At 40.6% G+C, this 20,598-nt stretch overlaps 1 protein-coding gene across 4 annotated transcripts in view; it reads right to left on the reverse strand.

Annotated features, from left to right (window-relative positions):
* Positions 1-20,598, reverse strand: part of EPB41L4A (erythrocyte membrane protein band 4.1 like 4A) — a 142,327-nt gene that overhangs the window by 47,386 nt on the left and 74,343 nt on the right. For 3 of the 4 annotated variants that reach the window (XM_051642778.1, XM_051642779.1, XM_051642782.1), the window contains 5 exons: positions 13,880-13,967; positions 11,398-11,486; positions 10,979-11,042; positions 3,941-4,032; positions 2,936-3,013 (listed from right to left, as the gene is read on the reverse strand). In XM_051642778.1, the coding sequence (XP_051498738.1) occupies positions 2,936-3,013; positions 3,941-4,032; positions 10,979-11,042; positions 11,398-11,486; positions 13,880-13,967 (411 nt within the window). The remainder of the gene's footprint in view (positions 1-2,935; positions 3,014-3,940; positions 4,033-10,978; positions 11,043-11,397; positions 11,487-13,879; positions 13,968-20,598) is intronic. The other variant, XM_051642781.1, reaches the window with a different exon arrangement.

The raw sequence follows: 20,598 nt of genomic DNA on the forward strand, positions 1-20,598 counted from the left end.
CTGAACTGCACTCCTGGATTACATGTTCCCAGCTGCAAGACCTTACACTTCTCCCCACTGAACTTCACAAGGTCCCTGCTAGCCCACTCCTCCAGCCTGTCCTGAGTGCCAACCTCTCCACTCATCTTGGTGTTGTCACGGTGCTTTTGATCCCAACATCCCTGCTGGATCCCACTTGTGACCAGTTGCCAGTTTGAGGAGGAACTGTTTACTATCACCCTCTGGGTATGGTCTGTCAACCAGTCCCCCACCCACTGCATAGACCACTTGTCAAGGCTGTAACAAGTCAGTTTTCCCAGGAGGAGGCTGTGGGGGACCATATCAAAAGCCTTGGAGAAGTCCAGATAGATGATGTCCACCACTTGCCCTTCATCAACCGAGCAGGTCACTTTGTCATAGAAGGTGATCAGGTTTGTCAAGCACCATTTGCCCCTGGTAAATCCATGTTGGTTTTTCCCAGTCACATGCTTCAATTGACTTGTGACAGTCGCCAGGAGAATTTGCTCCATGACCTTTCCATGGACTGAAGTGAGACTAATGGGTCTATAATTACCTGGGTCCTTCTTTGAACCCTTCTTATAGACAGGGGTGACATCAGCCTTCCTCCAGTCTTCAGGGATGTCTCCCAGTCTCCATGACTTCTCAAATATTATGGAAAGTGGCTTTACAATGACAGAAACCAGTTCTCTCAACACCCTAGAGTGGATGACATCTGGGCCCATCAATTTGTACAGGTCCAGCTCCTCTAATAGTTGACACACCAACTCCTCCTTCACTGACAGTGAGTCATCAGTCTGGACTTCTGTTCTTATGGCCTGGGACCCCACAGCACTGTTAAAGACAGAGGTAAGCAAGGTGTTGAGGGCCTCTGTGTTTTCAGCATTGTTGGTGACTAGTTCACCTCTCCTGTTTAATAGTGGTCCAATATTATTCCTCTATTCCTGCTTGTGTTTAACTGCTTCATGGTATATTTTTTTTAATTGCTTGTAAAGTCCTGGTAAGTACAAAGCTTTCTTCTCCCCAGGACCAGTACCCTCCTCCAATCTACTGAAATGGTCCAATAGAGGAAACTGTCATCTGCAGTAGTCTGTCAAGAATCCACTGAACCGAGTTCTCTTTTCACAGATGGGGGCATGCGAGTTAGGGTACAACACAATAATTCCCCTCTTATGTACATTAAAAAGAAACTGGATCATGCCAGAAAATGTGATAACCCAAATAATCTGTATTGCTATGAAATATGTTGGAGAAGATGAGACAGAAATACACTGGTGATGCTGGTCAAAGACAGTCCAGATTCAGTTACAAGAGCTCAGGCTTAAACTGGCATAGCAATCTTCCATCAGTAACATCTTCCTTACATAAAAGTTCTTACATTCAAGGGTAACCGAAAGTTGACTATGAATTCTGACTAAGAATAACTGTAATACATTTATACTATATAAGTACACTACTATTACACACTGCTATTAGTACATACCACAGATAACAACTCCAATACAGGACATGCTAGAGAAATTATGGGTTATGGTTTCTTTTTTTAGAAAAGTCTTCCTATGAGGCACTGACAAACAACTGCCTAACTAATGATTGTCTGTCTTAGTCATCATGATCCATGTACTTCTTGAGTGATGGTGAAAGAGGATGGAGGAAGGAGAGACATACTGATAAGCCAAAAATAAAACTAAAGAAATCTGATATATTTGCAGGCCATGGAAAAAACTCTAGAATTTGCCATTATATTAAATGGCCTTTAAAGCCAGCAGCTTCAAAGTAACTACAAAAGATGAAAAATTCCTCTTATCCCCACCTGGCCAACAGGGAAGATGAAAATGAAAAAAGAAGGGGGCCTGGCTCTCAGATGTAGTTTTGATTTGCTGCTTTCCACTCTCCCTTTCAGGTTCACTAAATGTGCAGCTCTAAAACAATTCTAGAAATCAGACCATACGTTATCTAGGTCAAAATTGCTCAGCCCATGCAATAGAACTGGATTTAAAATTAGTGGTCGCCAATTGCCAAATCAAGTGCCTTACTCACTAGACAAAGACCCTGACGTTTCAACAACGTTAAGAACACAAAATCTCAATAAAACTACTGGGTTTCTGACATCTTACAATTTTAACTACATCCCGTATTCTGCTACTCCTTCATGGCACAGCAGCTAGAGGTTCTTAAGCCCAATCTCCCTGCCACATCTTCCTCTGTATCACAGTACCAACTGCCCTTTATGTCACATTGTCTGCTTGGTTAAGTCAGGCTGAAATTGAGACTAAAAGTGCTCTCTATACACCCTTACTGTGAAGTTTACTGCATCTTTCAAGGCTTGTAGCCTTGAATGCTTATCCAATTTTGCCAGCTATTCCAGTCCAAAAAGATTCCGCTGCTTCCTTCAGACCTGCCTTCATTTTTATTCTTAAATCAACAGCACTGTACCAGCAGTACTACAACCAAATTAGACAACCACTCAGATTGAGAGCCCCCAGCAGAGCTCAATTGCAGCTGTAAAGAAGGGCATCACAGTTACAGACTTTATACACTTCTTTTCACCAACTCTTTGCTAATTCCCTGAAGAAGGGCAGCAGCCAACATTTCTGCTCATTTTGGTATTGCCCAGCTGTCAGGAAAAACCCTTTAGGACATAATTTCAGGACTTAATAAGGACATTTTGACTTAAGCATTGCCAAGGCTGCGCTCACTTTCACTATGGGCTACCACAGGCCTTAGCCAACTCTGAGGATCTGGAGAATGACAAGTAACTCACATTTGTCCCAAAACTGCCAGACTCCCAAAGGGAGTCTGTAAAACTGGCCCTGATTCATGCTTTGTCAGCAGAACTCTGAGTCATAGTCTGGGTGTGGTTATTCTTTTTGGAAGAAAAGAGAAGAAAAGAAGGAATGAAGAAGGAATTGAAGTTTAAACAGTGAAATAAATTCACCTGTACCGACGCTTATAACCTATGGATCCAAACTTGCTGAATTTTCTTGACAGAGAGTTTGATTCATTCTCTGGCATTCTATGTAGTTTGAAAAATAAAACAATAGAGTTAGTTACACAGATAGGTCTTAATTACAGTGCTCTCCTCAAGAAAACAAAAGAGAAATACAAACTTCAGGTTAAAAAAAACAATTTTCTGCTAGTTCCTCTTCATCCTTACCTCCAGGCAGACTTTTATGGGGTTGAGAGCTTGACAAAGCGACATGTTTACGTCCTCCTCTTTTGACTACACACCTCTGTATTTCAGGGTCTACTGTAAACTACTGGCATCAGCAGCTTTTCACTTAGAATTTTTTAGGAGCTGGCTAAACCATCATGCCACAGTAACAAGCCTGCAAGAGGGATTCTAAGCATACTCATTTACAGCATTGCTAACACCAGCCCCAAGGATGCCATCAATGAGTTCCTAGCTAGACACCCTTGCACATTTTTGTTAATGGTTTTGTAACAGTAAAATAAAAGTGTTTTGAGCTGTGTAACACTGAAAACATTATACACTTCAATTTCCAACTAAGAAAACTCTCAAAAAAACCAAAATTTCTGTGCATTACAGGAAATAGTAATGTCTGCAATCAAAAGGCCTCTCTCAAGTCAATGCTGCTATAGGAAATTCTATGGTTAAATATGTAAAAATGTATATGGCGTCTTAAATCTTGCCATGTACATTTGTGGATACTTCTGTTAAAGCCTACTTTATGCAACCTAAGATACCATTTCCAAAAGAATTCTAAGAAGAAAGAAACCACCAAACTACCCAATTTTAAAAGTATTCTTTCACCTAACCGTAAGAAAAGGAAAGGCATAAGCTTTTAATAAATAGCATTCTATAACAAAAAGGAAAATTGTGTTTCCTGTGTTACGCCCCTCTCATGGTACAACAATGTTCTTACTCACTGTAGCCACCCCCTTCTTTCAGTAATGAAACCACAACTTCTGCATCACTCACCTGAAAAATGTATGATGTTCTACACAGCACTTCCAGAGATGTTTGCAAGTGATCTTGTTAGGGGCTTCAAAAAAGAAGGAAGTTTCATTGCACTGAAAACAAAACAAAACAAATCACTATCATTATGATGGATTCCGCCAGTGAAGTGGATCTTCATTTACTGAACACAAGAACCAACTATCTCATATTCATTCATATAAGAAAAAAGATCACTATGAAGAAAAGCAGGTTCTATAATTCAGTAGATTTCTTCATTTAAAAGAGGTTTCCTGTTTTGGTTTCTCATTGCCTGAAAATAGATATTTAAATAATAAATTCCTTAGTTACAGAAAAAGAGAAGAGAAAGATTATTGAAACATTTGTGTTCCTTCATTCTTGTTTGTAGACATTTTTTTTTTTCCTAATTTAATCACAATTTTTTTCCAAATGCTATATTTCTGATGTTTTTTGAAACTGCAGCTAAGATTTCAAGCAAAAGCATATTCCCAAAGCTCCAGTTAATAGTATACAAAAAAAGGCAAAAACAAGTGAAAGAAACTCAAGATTTGTGATAAACTAATATAAAGCAACAACAGAGAGAGAAAATGCAAAAAACATACTTGTATCTGTGACCTGCATAAAGAATGAGCAGAACCACTGACTTCAGTGTGAAACCTCAGCATGGCACAATACTGCCAGTAATAAAACCTAGTCCTAAAACCATCTCCCTGATACGTGAATTACAAAGAGTGTATGATTCATGCCAGCTTCAGCACCTGATTTTAGGAAATGGGTGCCCTTGTGTTAGTTACACTTTTGCAGAGACATGCATCGTAGGTAAAAAGTTCTGGTAAGTTCCTTTCACTCTTCATTTAATGAGGTGAACTGCAAGCACCTGGTAAACCATAAACTAATTTGGTGTGTTCACTAGAATTCCAAATTTCACCTCTAAATAAAAAATATTCTGTATCTATTACAGGATGTCAGGCAGTCTCACAAAATCACAAATTACCTGCTCAAGCAGCCTTCCCTCCAACTTCAAACAAACAGTAAAAATGACAGAATGTAATTGAGATTTCATTCTCTGACCAAAAAAACCCAACAAAACAACAACAAACCAAACCAAAACCCCAAACAAAACACAACAAATTGGAGACATACATATATGCTTATTTTCTCCCATGGATTATTTTAGTCTGTTTAATGGCTGGCTTGAACAGTCCCATGATGATCTTTCGAGGTCCCTTCCAACCCCTAAGATCCTGTGATTCAGCGATTCTGTGACACTCCACACATAAGAGGACCACTGTCAGTAGACTTACACCTGCTCCTTGGAGCACTGCATCCTTCCACAGATCAAAAATTTTTTGAAAACCTGTAATTCAAAGCAGGCTTTACAAGTTATGACAAGACACATATCGGTTCCTACCAATCCACGGTCAGAAAATGAAGAAAAAAACCTCAAAATCAAAACCACAGTAGGAACCCTGCCAGCACACACACCACTGTTCCTAGTCTAGCTGAGTATCAGTATAACATAAGGAGGGATCTTGCCCCATTACAGAGCATGTACATTTAATACATATGCAGGCAGATGTAGAAGAAATATTAACTGAATGAATTACGGTCTGAAGCTACTGCTTCCCCCCATTACTCTTTGCCAGGTTAGGCACATAGCTAGACACTGTAAATTGTTAACTGCAATAGCAAAGATTCTGTCTTCTTATATTTACATAATGCATACCAGTCATACCTTATGTAACAGACAATGTATTACTACTGGTTACACAAGGTCAATCTTTAAGAACTGTATATAGGACAGGAATTAAAATTAATAATGCTGTGCCAGATTCTATATAGCATGTGTAGATTGAAGCAAACATACCTCAGCCTCAGTATTAGATAAATTAAAACAAAAAGATTAAAGAACTTAAAAAAAAAAAAAGCTGACAGTTAACACCTTTGTGACAATGGATTTAAATTTATGCAGGAATTTTAATCTTAGTTATCCTTCAAATATGTTCATTACTGAAGATTTTGCTTTCAAAAAGTTAGCTTTAAATAATCTTACAATCCTTCTAACATAAAGTGGTTAAGAAAAGGCAAGAAAATCCACAACCAACGAATTATTCTATAAGAGATATTGCTCATCTCCACCCTCCTCTACCATTTTGACTTAAGTGGATGCAAATGCAAATGATATAAAAGTAATCTGTAATTCTTAAACCAGAATAAAGATAAAAATTATATTTTTGTCTGAAATTTAAATTTAAGCAAAACTGGACTTTAAAATGGAAGGAACTTCTCATCAAACCCTTTTCAATCTTTCCAAGAAACTGCAAGAGGAATCAATCAAAATTTAGAGTTCCTGCCTAGAATTTGTAACTTAAGATGGAATACAGGGTGTTACAGGAAAAGAAAGGGTACAGCTGAACAACCTTATTAATATAGTTACTTTTCAGACTTCTGACACTTCTGACAAAGATTTAAAAAATAAAGTATATTTCCAGGGTTTCCTGAAACTATTTAAAATAGCACACAAATCTTTTCTTTAGACAAGTTTCAGTCAACAGCATGGGGAGTGTTATGTGCTTTGGAATTGCCCTAAAGTTCCTCTAGCATGCATCAGTGGTTGGTATTGCTCCTGAAAGCAGTCTTAACTAGCTTTCCCTAATGCATTCAGGTGAGCTGAGCCTCTTTCTCTGGCTAAGCAAGACTGCAGAAGAAGGCATGCCTTGAAAAAGTGTCAATCATTTTCAATGGCATAGTCTGAGAGTTTGTTCTGACCTGAAAGAACACATATTTCAAAATCCCTCAGAACAAAAATTTCAGACTTCCAAAAAGACCCTTCTCTTACAAGAAAAAATAATGAAAGCAAGTGTTTTGTACATTCAACACCTTCTGGTTTGGTGAAAGAGAAACATAAGAAGTTACCAGTACAGAAGCTTTGCATAAACTCTGTGAAGGAGTGAAATCACTCACTTGCGTGTTCAGACACAGTGCAAACAAAGTAAAATGCATTGTTACAGAAAACAGCGTGGGGTTGCAGGGAACAGCACAAGAAGTACTTGGTATCTACAGGCAAAAAAATTCCACATCTCTCACTCCTGAATATGATTACACTTAAATTGCCAACCTTGACATTCTAGCAAAGCATGTTTTTCTCTAGTCTGTTTCATGTCCTCATTTGAGAGAGAAATTGAGAAAGCAAGCCATGTTCCTCAGACAGGGAAAGCACAGGCAGTGTGCTGTGCACCCCTTCCACTACCTACTTCCACAGAGTACATCCGTTGTAATCAGGCCTCGTACTGCAGCATTCAGGGAGTGGGGCAGGAGTACTTGGCAGCCACCTGTATTGCTGGATTGTTACCAGCAAGGTTGCTCAACAGACATCTATGCTACAAGGAATTGTGCACAGGCATCAAATGGATCTCTGTTTTCTTAAAAAGAAACTGCAGGAAAATACACTTGTCTCATCTTCAAAAATTCTTTGTGATTGTCATGTTTGGGGAATCTTTCTGTGTAGTCCTCATGGGGGAAAGGTTCCTAATTTCACACTGATACTTAGTGGTTTCACATAATGCCTAACAAGTTTCTGGTTCAGATTTCACAGCATGGGTCCACTCATGGAACAATGAGAGAGACTGTAGAGTTATACAGGTCAGGAGAGCTCTAGCCTGGGGGTCGATGGTGATGGATGGACGGAGTCCTCCCCAGACGCCAGCCATGGACAGAAAAGAAGGGAAGAAGAAGCAGGAAGGAAGTTGTCTTCTGTGATCTCTGACCTTCCTCTGAGCTTACGTAGATATATGGAATGGAATATCTCTGGCCAGTTTTGCTGTCTGTCTAACTCAGCCTCCTACGGGGGGGGATCATAGATCTCCCCATAGTGTCTGAGCCGGCAGAGCAAAAGTGTGAGCTTGGAGCCCCAGCAGTTAGAAAAACATTCCAGCTGTTATCAGCCCAAGCAGGAACACTTTGCTAATATTTAAAAGAAAGCTTACTGAAGGAAAAAAAATAATCAGTAAAAGTGGCTTCATCCTGGATCAAACCAGGACAGCTGGTCCAAGTCATCAGTCTCACATGTCAGGTTACGTCATGGACAGCCAGATATTAAGCGCAGTATTTTGTTCATGAAGGGGCAATAGCAATAGATTTAGGGAGAAAACTTAGAACACAAGCTAAGCAGTGAAATATATAAACAAAATGTTGATGGTCATGCTTGCACACAATAGCAACAAGTATGCAGAAAAAATTTAAAGAAGTTAAATATAAGGAGGAAGGAAATGTTCTCATAGAAGACATAAGAAGTACATGAGATTACACTACAAAACAGGAAAGGTAAAGCACCTTACTGTATTATAACAAAGGAAGCATATGTCCTCCTCAGTAAATAATCTAGTTTACGAAAAGTGAAACAATGTAAAGAACAAACTCAGCAGCCATAAATATGGCTGGCACAGCTATCCCACAGTGTATTTTTAGGGAGCCTAGAACAGGGATATGTACATTTAGACTGCCATGTCTGCCTATGTCAAAGATATCAAGATGTCCGCTTCCACCCCTTTAGTGAGAAGCACAAATTCAAATTCTTTTGGTAGGTTTGAAAAAATCTCAGACAAATTTACTGAAAGAGAGAAAAAGGAAATTTACAAAAGTGGCCCCATGCAGGGGAAGGGAAACACCTCACCAGTACTAAAAGCACCAGCAGCTTCCTCTTGATGAGCGGGTGTACCCATGAAAGGTGCCCGTCAGTGTGAATAAAGGTAGCTAGTAATGTGTAGGAACACAAAATCCAGCTGTACAGTTTTCACTACAATATGGAAAATGTGATTAACACAAAGCACTCAGTATACTCAGAAATAATCTGCTCTTATTACATGATGTTAATTCCTTCAGTATCTGCCATAAAGCTTCATCTAAGACACAGGAATGTCTCCATTATTTCCCCTCTTCCTGAATCTTTTCTGGCATTCTCTCCAACTAACTGGAAACACATAACATGTTCCCAAGTTGGTATACCACATCTGAAACAACGAAAGTATTAATTCCCTGAAACATAAAGTGGTACCCCAGGAAGCAGGATGAAGTAAAAATGCCACATTTATTCTCCTATCATATACTGCAAACTCATGTCACAAGTGGATGGAAAAAGTGAGAGCATTTATTCCAAAAAACAGAGGAATAAAAGAATTTTTAAATTTAAATTTTGAAAGAGTATTGAAACATAAGGTTCTATAAATACACGGATAAGCTTTCCCCCCCCCTAGGGTGCAGAAGAGCATACATTTTATGATGGCTTTAATCCAGAGATTAAATGATTCCAATACATAATTTTGTTCAAAGTAACACCACCAGAATGTTTTTTTTAAAAAAAAAACAAAACAAAACCAAAACCAAGCAAACAAAAACCCACAAAGCCAAAAACAAAACTAAAAAGATAAAACAGGGGGAGAGGAAGATTTTTCTGGGCCATTTTGGCCTTTCCTGATCTTATTAGGATATGAAGAACTGCAGAAACACTTAAACTGAGTATTAGTTGCAAAGGATATTTTAATGGTGGTACACACCCTTGTACTTACTGTTCTCTTGAACAATTTCCTGAAAGTACCTGTTGAGACCTGAAATTACAAATGCTGCTTGCCTTGCAATCACAGTTGTAAGTATTCACCAGCCACTGACATTGACCACTTCATCTTAAGCATATTTTCCAAAGCTCCCAGGTTTTTTGCTCAGCATGTTAGACCTTTTCAGTTCCATATGGTTCAGACAAAAATTATACATAAGTGGCATCAAAAAAGCTACAGCATTACTTCAATGCAATTCACTCTAAGCCAAACTCGGACTTGTTTAAACATGAACAGGCACTCACTCTCTTCACATGAAACACTGAGAAATTTTTCCCAACCTTCCCCCAGCCTTCAAACAACTCAAGATTTCAACAAACATACCATCAGAAATAAATTTCCTATAGATTACCACACCATAAAGAAACAAACCACTTGGGGGTAACAAAAGCAAAATTTGACAATACATCTGCAGAAGCATAAGAAATGCTTTCCACGACAGAACCAAGGCTATCAGCCAGGGCGTACACTTACTTCTCCCAGAATGTACCAGAAGGACCCAATGGCCTCATGGAGAAATAATGGTCAAGATTAACAACCACTACATAGATGAAGGAATATACATAGATAGCAAGTAAAGGTAATCCTGCTAGCAGGGCTACTGCTTCTTCAAAGCTACAAATTTTCAGTCCTGAATATCCCTAAGAGACCTACCAAGTATTTTCAAGAAATAACTCAGCAAGCTAAACTTGTAACTCAAGCAGATACCAAAAACCACAGACAGACTGCAACTATTCCACTACACTTCGTATTTTTCCCTACATCCTCAACACTGTCCTCCTCCTCTCCCTGTCCCACATGCTTCACAGGTGATAAATACCTTTCTCTTTTTTCCACTGATTCAACCTTAAAACCTGTTCTCTGACTATCAACCTGCTATCCCTGGTCCACTGGAACCAACAGTTTTCTCCCAAATGATCTAACAGCACAATGAAGTTAAATGCTGGCAAATGTGTTTTGAGCTATATTATGTGGCTACTGCTGTTTCCAAGCTACAAAATTACTTCTGCCTAACAGTTTTCTGAGTTTTCCCTATCCACATATTGGTTTAAATTAGCTTTCCCGGAAGCTTTAGCCTAGTACTATGTAACATCATAAAGAAAGTCTTGCAGAAGCAGTCTACTTTAATTTACAGTGCATAATATGAAATCATAAACATTTGTTATAAAATTCCTACTTCAGTACTGTTCTGATAAAGTTCTCACACTTTGCCTCCAAAACATGGACAGGGAAACACCAGAACACACTACATTTGAGGATAAGGTAATTTTATCGCAGAAACTATCAATAACATCAATTTCACTTTGATAGTTTCTTGCAGTAAATTTCAAGAAAATAAATTAGACTTTAATGGACACACAAAATTTCCCACTCCATTAAACCTGAGAATACTTTTTTTTCCCTTCCTTTCAGATTTAAATAAAAAACTTACATCTTTTCCCAGGACTCTAAGTTCAAACTGTGTTTCCTTGAAGTGAACTTTTGTAATTCTGGGCCTGTAATATGGGAAAAAAAGACAGACAGAACTTAACAAGCATTTAAATTAATGCATATTAAAGTATAAAGTTGTATATATTTCCATATAAAGACAAAAAAGGAAATCACAGATTATTTCTTTCAGATATGCACCAGATATCAATAGAAAATTAGCAGTATTTAAACATTTCTCAGCATGAATATAGTAACGATGAACTGTTCTTTTCAGTAGCTGGATTATCAAAGATTGAAAAATCTGCATGATCCCCACAATTGATACAATTAACTGTTCAAACAGGTACCACAAATCACACATTTCCATACAATACTATTGCTATTGTTTTAGCAGAGACTGCACATTTAAATTATACATACCAGAAATATTTTCCTACTTGTTTTTTATTCTTGTAGACAACAACTCCTATGGGTGTTAAACCTAAAAAATACTCAGATTTGTTTTCACCCTAGAAAATAAAAATGTATGTCATTAATACAGGAGCAGTGAGGTCTAGAGAGGAGTCAGCCTGATGACTGACATGAACATACTGTTTCAATCTCTGTGCAAATATGAAAATAGTACTTGATCTACTGACAAGAATTCTCATACATTAAAGAACTTTCAGGCATTGAGGCAAAGAGACAAGAAAGAATGTTAAGAGGGGAAAAAAGGGAGACTCCACATGCCATGGTAAAAAAAAACACCAAAGCTTCTGTTTTGAAGAATTACCTTTGGCTATATGGCAAATGGCCAAAACTCAGAAACTAAACTCTTCATTCAGACATCAATGCAACAGACATCCTAACTTTCAGCTGAAGGTAAACAGTGACTTTCTGACCCATTCTGCTATATTATAACCTCATGCCTTCTCCCTCCTAAAATATCTACCAAGTGAAGTAGCTTCTCTGAGGGATTCAGAGCTTTTCTTCTTTTCTTCTTTTCTTTTTTTTTTTTTTTTCAGAATGAGTAGAGACATGCAGGGAATAGTCACATGCGTGATCTCTTCCAAAGGAAACCATTCCTGAGGTCAGTATCCAAATCATAAACCACATTGGGAAAGAACAGGGTGAAAACCCTGGCGATGAGTGGCAGAAGGCCCCTGCCTCCTCAGTTTCACAGAATTACAGAATTATTCTGGTTGGAAAAGATCTTTGAGATCATTGAGTCCAACCATTAACCTGCTTCTACTGAGTTTAGAGCTAAACCGCATCCCTAAGCACCACAACTAGGCATCTTTCAAACACCTCCCAGGGTGGTGATTCAACCACCTCCTTGGGCTGTCTGTTCCAGTGTTTAACATATCTTCTGGTGTAGAAGCTTCTTTTATTATCCAATCTAACCCTCGCTGGTGCAACTTGAAACCATTTGCAGTCAGTAACTAAAATCATATGCACCCTCCATTTGAAAGAATGTGAATCTTAGTGCTTTAAGTTAAAAGGAAGTCAGCTGCAAAAGTTCATTCATCTCCATACTTGAGGCAATTTCGAAGAGCCCTTCAAGCTCTAAATCAGTAGAGCATGAACCACAAAAAAACATATCAACTGAGATGGACTGACTGTAGAAAGTGTCCTTCAGCATGACTACTGGTGTAAGAAAGCTCAAGCACACCTCTGTGAGCTCTGCCTGTGCTCCTCAGCGAACTAACTGCTAAAGGTAACTTTGCTTCTGCTATGACCAAGCAAGGAAAAGAACTACACCTCTTCATCTGTGCAGCTTCAGTCTCAAATAAGGGTTTCTGTTGCTGTTGTCATATAAATAGAAACGATGATATTCATGTGTTAGACATGGGCATATTACAACTCACCCCTCATTGCCCAGGCAAGGATTTCATTGCACAGCAAAAGCAAGCTAAGAGAAAAAAAATTTCCAGGCTCTGGTAATTCAACATGATTTTGTTGGATCATGTTGAATCTTGTTCTTGTAACTCCCCCACCGTTCTGCAGGTGGGAGGGGCACAGAACATGAGATATGAATACAATTAAGCCAAAAGGTGCATTAAAAATACCTCATATTCCAGGGTACACAGTTTTCATCAGGAATACATACTAAATCTTCTGGTAGTATCTTGATTTCTTTATTTTTTTCCAGTAATTTTACAAAGTACTGACATCTAACTCAGTGAACTATCTAGATTACAACTCCCCATTTTAACTTCTAATTTTCTTTTATTAAAAAAAAAACCAAACCTGCCACAAGTGCAATTATTCAAACAAGATAGAATTATGTTTCCACCAGGACCACACAGCCTCCAGGTGATAATCTGGACCAAATTCTAACATACATGCTGTTTTACAATAGAAGTGGAGGGGTTTGGTGAAGCAAAATAGACAATTCACAATGTTGCATGACACAACAGAGGAAAACCTGGAAACGTACTTCGGATCTTTAGCAAAACCTTCGCAATGAATAGTAAAAAAATACAGACATGCTCCTGCTACCACACCCTAGTTTTTACAATGGTAATGAAAAGATTTCAGAACACACTTATTCTGATTTATACAAGATCAATGTGTCAAAGACAAAGGTTATAATCCTCTCTCATCCTTCTTGAAACTTGCACTAATTTCTTATTAACTAAATGAAATGTTTCTTCCAGCGTACGTTTTGCCTTTTGCCAGATTGCTTTTTTTAAGTGTAGTAAAATCACAGCCTTTCCTCTGAAGACCACTAGGCTCCTGTATATATGAATGACCAAATTCCCTCAGTTTGTAAACGTATCTTCCTTTGCATTTCCTAAGTACATTGTTTCCTTTTGAGTTATTTTGTGGCAATTAAACCACATAAATACTCCCCCTCACGCTGGAACAAGAAATCTTTTTCTCACTGTTACCACGTCTAAAATATTTAAACAATACTTACATAAACAGGATGGAGATCCACTCCATACATTTCCAGGGATTTGGCCACCCCTAAGTAGTTTACTTCTGCCTCAGCAGGAACTTGACCCCTGTAAACAAAATTCTGTGTAAGAACTTGCACTTCCTGTCAACATATTGAAATAGATCATACTAACAAATACAGTTTGTTCGTCAGGTATGCAACCCTTCCTACCATTTGTTTAGACTGTCATTATCCTTCTAGCATTTTAGTTCTGCTCACTACAAGTAAGACTGGACAGAAGGTACAAACTTTCAGTAAACTCTCTGCTGTAAGATTCTACCAGAGATGGATGGTATCATAGATACAATATATGCCCACTACAGTGACTTTTCCCTGCTGTCCCAAATACACTGCAGACACTAATTTTAGGCTTGACTGTGCAAAATAATTTATTTTCCAATAACTACATAATTATTAATAAAGCAAGAATGGAATGATCAACTGGGGTACTATTTCCCCATAGCAGTGCTTATGCTAAAATGGATTTCTGAAAGCAGGGTTCATTACTTCAGAAAAAATATTCCTTTCTTCATAAAATCTTGACTACAGGAAGTCACACCAACTGGTAATAACCAAGTCCTCTATGAAAACAAGGTTTGGAGTCTGTCTCAGGAAATTACCAGTTTCAAAAATCCAGTTTGCCTATCTGTAAATGCCCTCTCATCAGTGAAAAACTATCATCAGTGGTCTGCTTGTAGGGAAGAAAAGGGGAAAGCTGGTGAGGGTAAAAACTGGGTACTGGGAACATATTTACAGGCCTACTGCCCATATCACCACCACACAATAAAGGTCATACGCTGGACTTGATGATGTTAAAGGTGTTTTCCAGCCTTGGTGATTTTGTGTGAAAAAAAAGAAGGGTTCTAATTGTAGACGACTCTGTTCTGAGGTGACCAGAGGGTCCAACATGCCACACAGACCCTCATCACAGGGAGGTCTGCTGTCTCCCTAGAGCCCAGGTTAAGGACATCATCACTAGAAAACTTCCCAGCTTATTGAGGTCCAGAAATTACTGCCCACTACTGATTTTCCATGTGGGTAGAGAGGGAGCAACAAATAGTCCATGAACAATCAAGAGACACTTCAGGGCACTGGGACAATTAGTCAGAGAATCTGAGGCACAAGTTATTTTTTCTCCCCTCCTTCCAGTTGAAGGTGGTAACAATGGAAGGAACAGGAGGATCCAATCTATCGATATGGCTGATGTCACCAGCACAGTTCTGGGATTTTTTATTATGGGATGGTCTACATGGCACAAGGAATGCTGGCATCAAGCAGGCAACACCCTTCTCGAAGGGGGAAGAGGGTGTCTGTCCAGGGATTGCGGGGCTGATTGACAGGGCTTTAAACTAGGTGCAAAGGGGGAGGGGGATAATCATATCATAATTGTCTGTGACAAGCAGCAGGAAGACACACCAGGGTTGGAAAGATGGGTTGGTAATAAGGGCCTTCAAACTGTTGTCTGAGGCATGCTGTGAACACTGCAGCACAAACAGTCTCAGAAATGAGCCAGGGGCTCCTGAGGTAATAGGAGACAGCAGGGTAGCATCCATGAAACACCTTGGGAGATTAAAAGGGTTTCCCTCTAAGTAGGTGACACAGCCAGCAGCCCAGCTGAAGTGCCTCTACACCAATGCATGCAGCATCAGCAACAAACAGGAGGAGCTGGAAGCTACCATGCTACAGGAAAGCTACAACACAGTGGCAATTACAGAAACTTGGCGGGATGAATCCTAAGACTGGAGTGTAGCTATTAATGGCTACAAGCTGTTCAGAAGGGACAGAACAGGCAGAAGAGGTACAGGTGTTGCCTTCTATATAAAGAAGTGGACAGAGTGTGAAGTTTGTGAGGGACCAGTCCTCAGGACCTATACTGCTCGAATTGGTGTAGAAACCCCATTGCAACCCCTAAACAAAGTCTCGTTTGCATCCCAAAAGACCTGCCTGAGAGGATGGAGACTGCACTGATGATCTGCATATGGCCTGAGGCTGCATGTACAGCGAATGAGATAAGGATGGAGGGGTGGAGGGGGTGGAGGTTCTCTCCAGCTGCTCAGGCTTATAACTCAAACACACTTGCTCATCCTTGCGAAGCAAAAGAAACTAGGCCTATAAAACAGGGGGCTGCAGTGGTGGGCTTGGGGAGCCTCACTGACAACAACTCTCCCCCACTGGCTGGCCCAACGCTGGATCCAGGACTGGCAACTTTCTACTCTCTCTCTAAACTTTTCTTCTCCTACTCTCTCTCTCTCTCCCTTCCTAAGATAATTAAGTAACGCAAGGCCTAACCACAATTTTTTCTCAGGTTGTGCAGCTTAAACATATATGTATTGTACTCTTGTGATCTAATTGTCAGCCTTTATGGTTGCCCAGCCTAATATAATAATTGAAGTATCTGTATTCCTTCTATAGCTTTAAGTAAACCTAATATTCAAATACAGACTTTGAGTGTTGTTTCACCTTAATCTGATCAAGGGGTATTGGATGGTTGAGCATTTCCTCAGACCTTGACATCTGAATCACTCTCCATGGAAGGGCCAGGTCTGAGACAAAGGTTTGATCCAGCTGCACCTAAGCTCCTGAGAAAGAGTTTAGAAAGCAAGATGGTCCAACTTGAAGCTTCCTGGGTTGCCCCACTTGGGTCTTGGCAGAGTTGTCCCTAAAGAATAGCCATGAGCAGATTGAAAGTTTATGGGCGGGAATTAAGGACTGAGACAGCAAAGGGAATCTTGTGGTTGGAGTGTACTGCAGGCTGGCTGATCAAGTGGAGCCTGTTGATGAAGCCTTCTCACTCCAGCTTGAGGAGACATCAACATAACGGGCTCTCATCCTGCTGGGGGATTTCAACCACCCTGACATCTGCTGGAAAACTAGCACAGCAAGCTGTAGGCAATCCAGGAGACTCCTGGAGTGCTTTGCTGACAACTTCTTAAGACAAGAAACTGACAGCACTACCTAGAGGGGATGCATTATTGGACCTGATGGTCACAAATGAACGTGACCTCATCAGAGATATTAAAGTTGAAGGCAGCCTGGGCTGCAGTTATCACACACTAGTGCAGTTTACTGTCCTAATGGGTATGTGGCAGATGAGAAGCACAGCCAGGATAGGACCCAGTGGGAAATGGCCCTCAGGGACAAGGGAGCAGAAATGACCTTGCAGTTCTTTAAGGATGTTTTCCATAGGGTGCAAGAGATCTCAAATCCCACGTTTAGGAAATGGGGCTAGGAAGGCAAGAGACCAGCATGACTGAGTCAAGACCTGCTGGTCAAACTAAAAGGCAAGTCAGACAGTGCAAGTGGGGACAGGTATCCTGGGAAGGGCACAGGGACATTGCCTGGTTGTGTAGGGATGAGGTCAGGTGCAGTAGGAGCTGAACTTGGCAAGGGATGCAAAGAAAAATAAGAAGCGCTTCTACAGTAAACGAAAAAGGAAGGTTAAAGAAAGCAAATTCCCCCTGGTGAGCAACAGTGGTGAGCTAGTAAAAACAGGTAAGGAGAAGGCTGACACTCTCAACAACTTTTTCACCTCAGTCTTCATTGGCACCCCCTCTCCTCACAGCTCTCAAGTTGATGGCCCACAGGATGGAGACCAGGGAGACAAAGTCCCCCCCACTATAACTGAAGATAAGGTTTGTGACCATCTGAGGAACCTGAATATACACACGTCCATGGGAACTGATGAGATGCATCCCAGAGTCCTGAAGGAATTGGCTGATGTAGTTACCAAGCCACGCTCCATGATATTTGAAAAGTCATGATAGTCAGAGGAATTCCCTGATGACTGGAAGAAAGGAAACATCAAACCTATTTTTAAAAAGGGTAGGAAGGAGGAACCCAGGAACTACCGACCTGTCACCCTCACATCTGTGCCTGGGAAGATCATGGAACAGATCCTCCTAGAGGACATGCTGAGGGACATGGAAGACAGGGAATTGGCTTTACTGGGGCAAATCCTGCCTGACCAACCTAGTGGTTTTCTACAGCAGCATGACTACATCAGTGGACAAGGGAAAAGCAGTGGATGTCACCTATCTGGATTTCTGCAACATCTCTGACATGGTCCCCCATAACATCCTTCTCTCCAAGCTGGAAAGATACGGATTTGATGGGTGGACTGTTCAGTGGATAAGGAATTGACTGGATGGTCACATCCAGAAGGTAGTGGTCAATGGCTCTGAGTCCAGATGGCAAATGGTGACAAGTGGTGTCCCTTGGGGGTCTGTACTGGGCCTAGGGCTGTTGAGCATCTTCATTAATGATATTGACAGTGGCACTGAAAGCACCCTCAGCAAGTTTGCTGATGACACCAAGCTGGGTGGTGTGGTTGATATGTCAGAGGGACAGGATGCCATGCAGAGGGACCTGGACAAGCAGAAGTGGGCCCAGGTGAACCTTATGAGGTTCAACAAGGCCAAGTGCAGTGTCCTGCACCTGGGCTGGGGCAACCAGAGATACAAATACAGGCTGGGCGAAGACATGATAGAGAGCAGCCCTGTGGAAGAAGACCTGGGGGTACTAGTGGAGGAAAAGCTGGACACGAGCCACCAATGTGCAATTGCAGCCCAGAAGACCAATCACATCCTGGGCTACATCAAAAGAAGTGTGGCCAGCAGATCGAAGGAGGTGATTCTGCCCTTCTGCTCTGCCCTGGTGAGACGTCACCTGGAGTATGAAAATGATCAGAGGGCTGGAGCACTTCTCTTATGAAGACAGGCTGAGGGAGTTGGGGTTGCTCAGCCTGAAGAAGAAAAGACTCCATGAGGACCTTATAACAACCTTCCAGACCTTCCAATACCTGAAAGGAGCCTACAAGAAGGCTGGGGAAGACCTGTTCACAAGGGCATGTAATGATAGGAAAAGGGGTAATGGTTTCAAGATAGAGGAGGGTAGATTTAGATGGGACATTACGAAACAGTTATTTAATATGAGGGTGGTGGATCACTGGAACTGATTGCCTAGAGAGGTGGTGGGGGCCCCATCCCTGGAGACATTCAAGCTCAGGCTTGATGGGGCCCTGAGCAATCTGTTCTAGTGTGAGATGTAGGGGGGTTGAAATATTTGTTTTCAAAAAGAACAAAATTACTAAACAAATTCAAAGCCTTAAACAGACTTCTCCTCAGAACTTTATTTGTTCTTCCCTTAATAACTGCCATTAGATACAGGAGCAAGACACTCTGTTGTAAGCCTGAAACAGCTGAAGCTGCATTTTAATCTTCTCTCCTTTTTAATACTTCTGTGAAAGCTACTGGACTGTTAGTGGGAAAGTACAGCACATCTTGAGAAAATGTCAGCTTAAAAAGATGCATCTCCTGCTCCACCCTGTGATTGTTCTCTTGGGGAAATACTTCACAGCATTTCCCACCTTTTAAATTCAAGGTGTGAAGCAGAGCTCAGTGTTTTGACTCAAGACCTGGAGAAGTCCTGCAACACACACATTCTTGCTTCTTGTTTCTCCATTCTCTCTAGCCTAGCAGCTAATTTTCCAGGTTTTCCCAACTTTGTGTTATGCCTGACAAGGTAAAACACATCCAACATACAACAGCAGCACTAGCCTGAACGCACTAGTAAAGGTCTTTAAAATGCCTTCTTTGTATCTGGGAGCTGGGCTGCTTCCACTCATCTCATCCAAGCAGCAGAACTGATACATTTCAGGTGTCAGCTCTTCTTTTCAAGGGTTTCTGGAAAAGCAGCAGACCTGAACCTTCAAAGGGAAATCCCCTTCTTCAAGAGCTGGATTTCCCAGTAGATCTGTGATTCACCTCTGTATTCTGAATATGCAGAATTCTGGCTACTCAGCATGTCAGTGTTGTCACATCTGACATGCCTTTTATCCAATTCTGCAGCAAAATTACTCCACAGCTTTATTTTTTTCAAATCATATTGGTAGCTCCCAGAAACATAAGAAAAATATTCATTGGAGCAGTATTGTCTGAGTTCCCAGGCAGGCTAAGTATCAGACCTGAGCAAAGCAAGTTACTCCATTACTGAATTAGTGATGGAACCCAATCCAATACAAATAGCACTTAGTGTTCTGTTACTGACCATACTTTGTAAAATGCTGGTGTGCTTCTCCCACTATTCTCACCTATCTCTGAAAGTACCAAAAGGCTCAGATGTCAAAAAAGCGTGTGTGCATATTTAAATATTTTCACAATAATACACAGTTTATAAGAAGTGTATTTACAAAAATATTAAAGGAAGTAAAGATGTAAGCTTCTGAAGTCATATGTACAAGTCCTCACAAATGCTTAAGGAGAAGATAGAATGTGAAGGGGAGAGGGAAATGTCAGGGACTGAAACAACTCCCACCATTGCTAAGGATAAGTGTGTAACTTTTACTGTGTATAAAAACACAAACTCTCCTCAACATTTTACAACCTGACAATAGAGCATTTAGAGCAGTCTTTGCAGTTGTTAATGATGGCAGAATCACAGAATGTTAGGTGTTGGAATGGATCTCTGGAGATCATCAAGTCCAACCCCACTGCCAGAACAGGACCACCTAGGGCAAGTCACACAGAAACACACCCAGATGGGTCTGGAAAGTCTCCAGAGAAGAAGACTCCACAACCTCTCTGGGCAGCCTGTTCCATTGCTCTGTAATTCTTACAGTAAAGAAGCTGAGGTGGAACTTTCTGTGTTCTAGCTTGCATCCATTGCCCCTTGTCCTATCACAGGGCACAACTGAAGAGGGA

This window comes from Apus apus, chromosome Z (assembly GCF_020740795.1).
Source record: "Apus apus isolate bApuApu2 chromosome Z, bApuApu2.pri.cur, whole genome shotgun sequence".
Lineage (NCBI taxonomy): Eukaryota > Metazoa > Chordata > Aves > Apodiformes > Apodidae > Apus > Apus apus.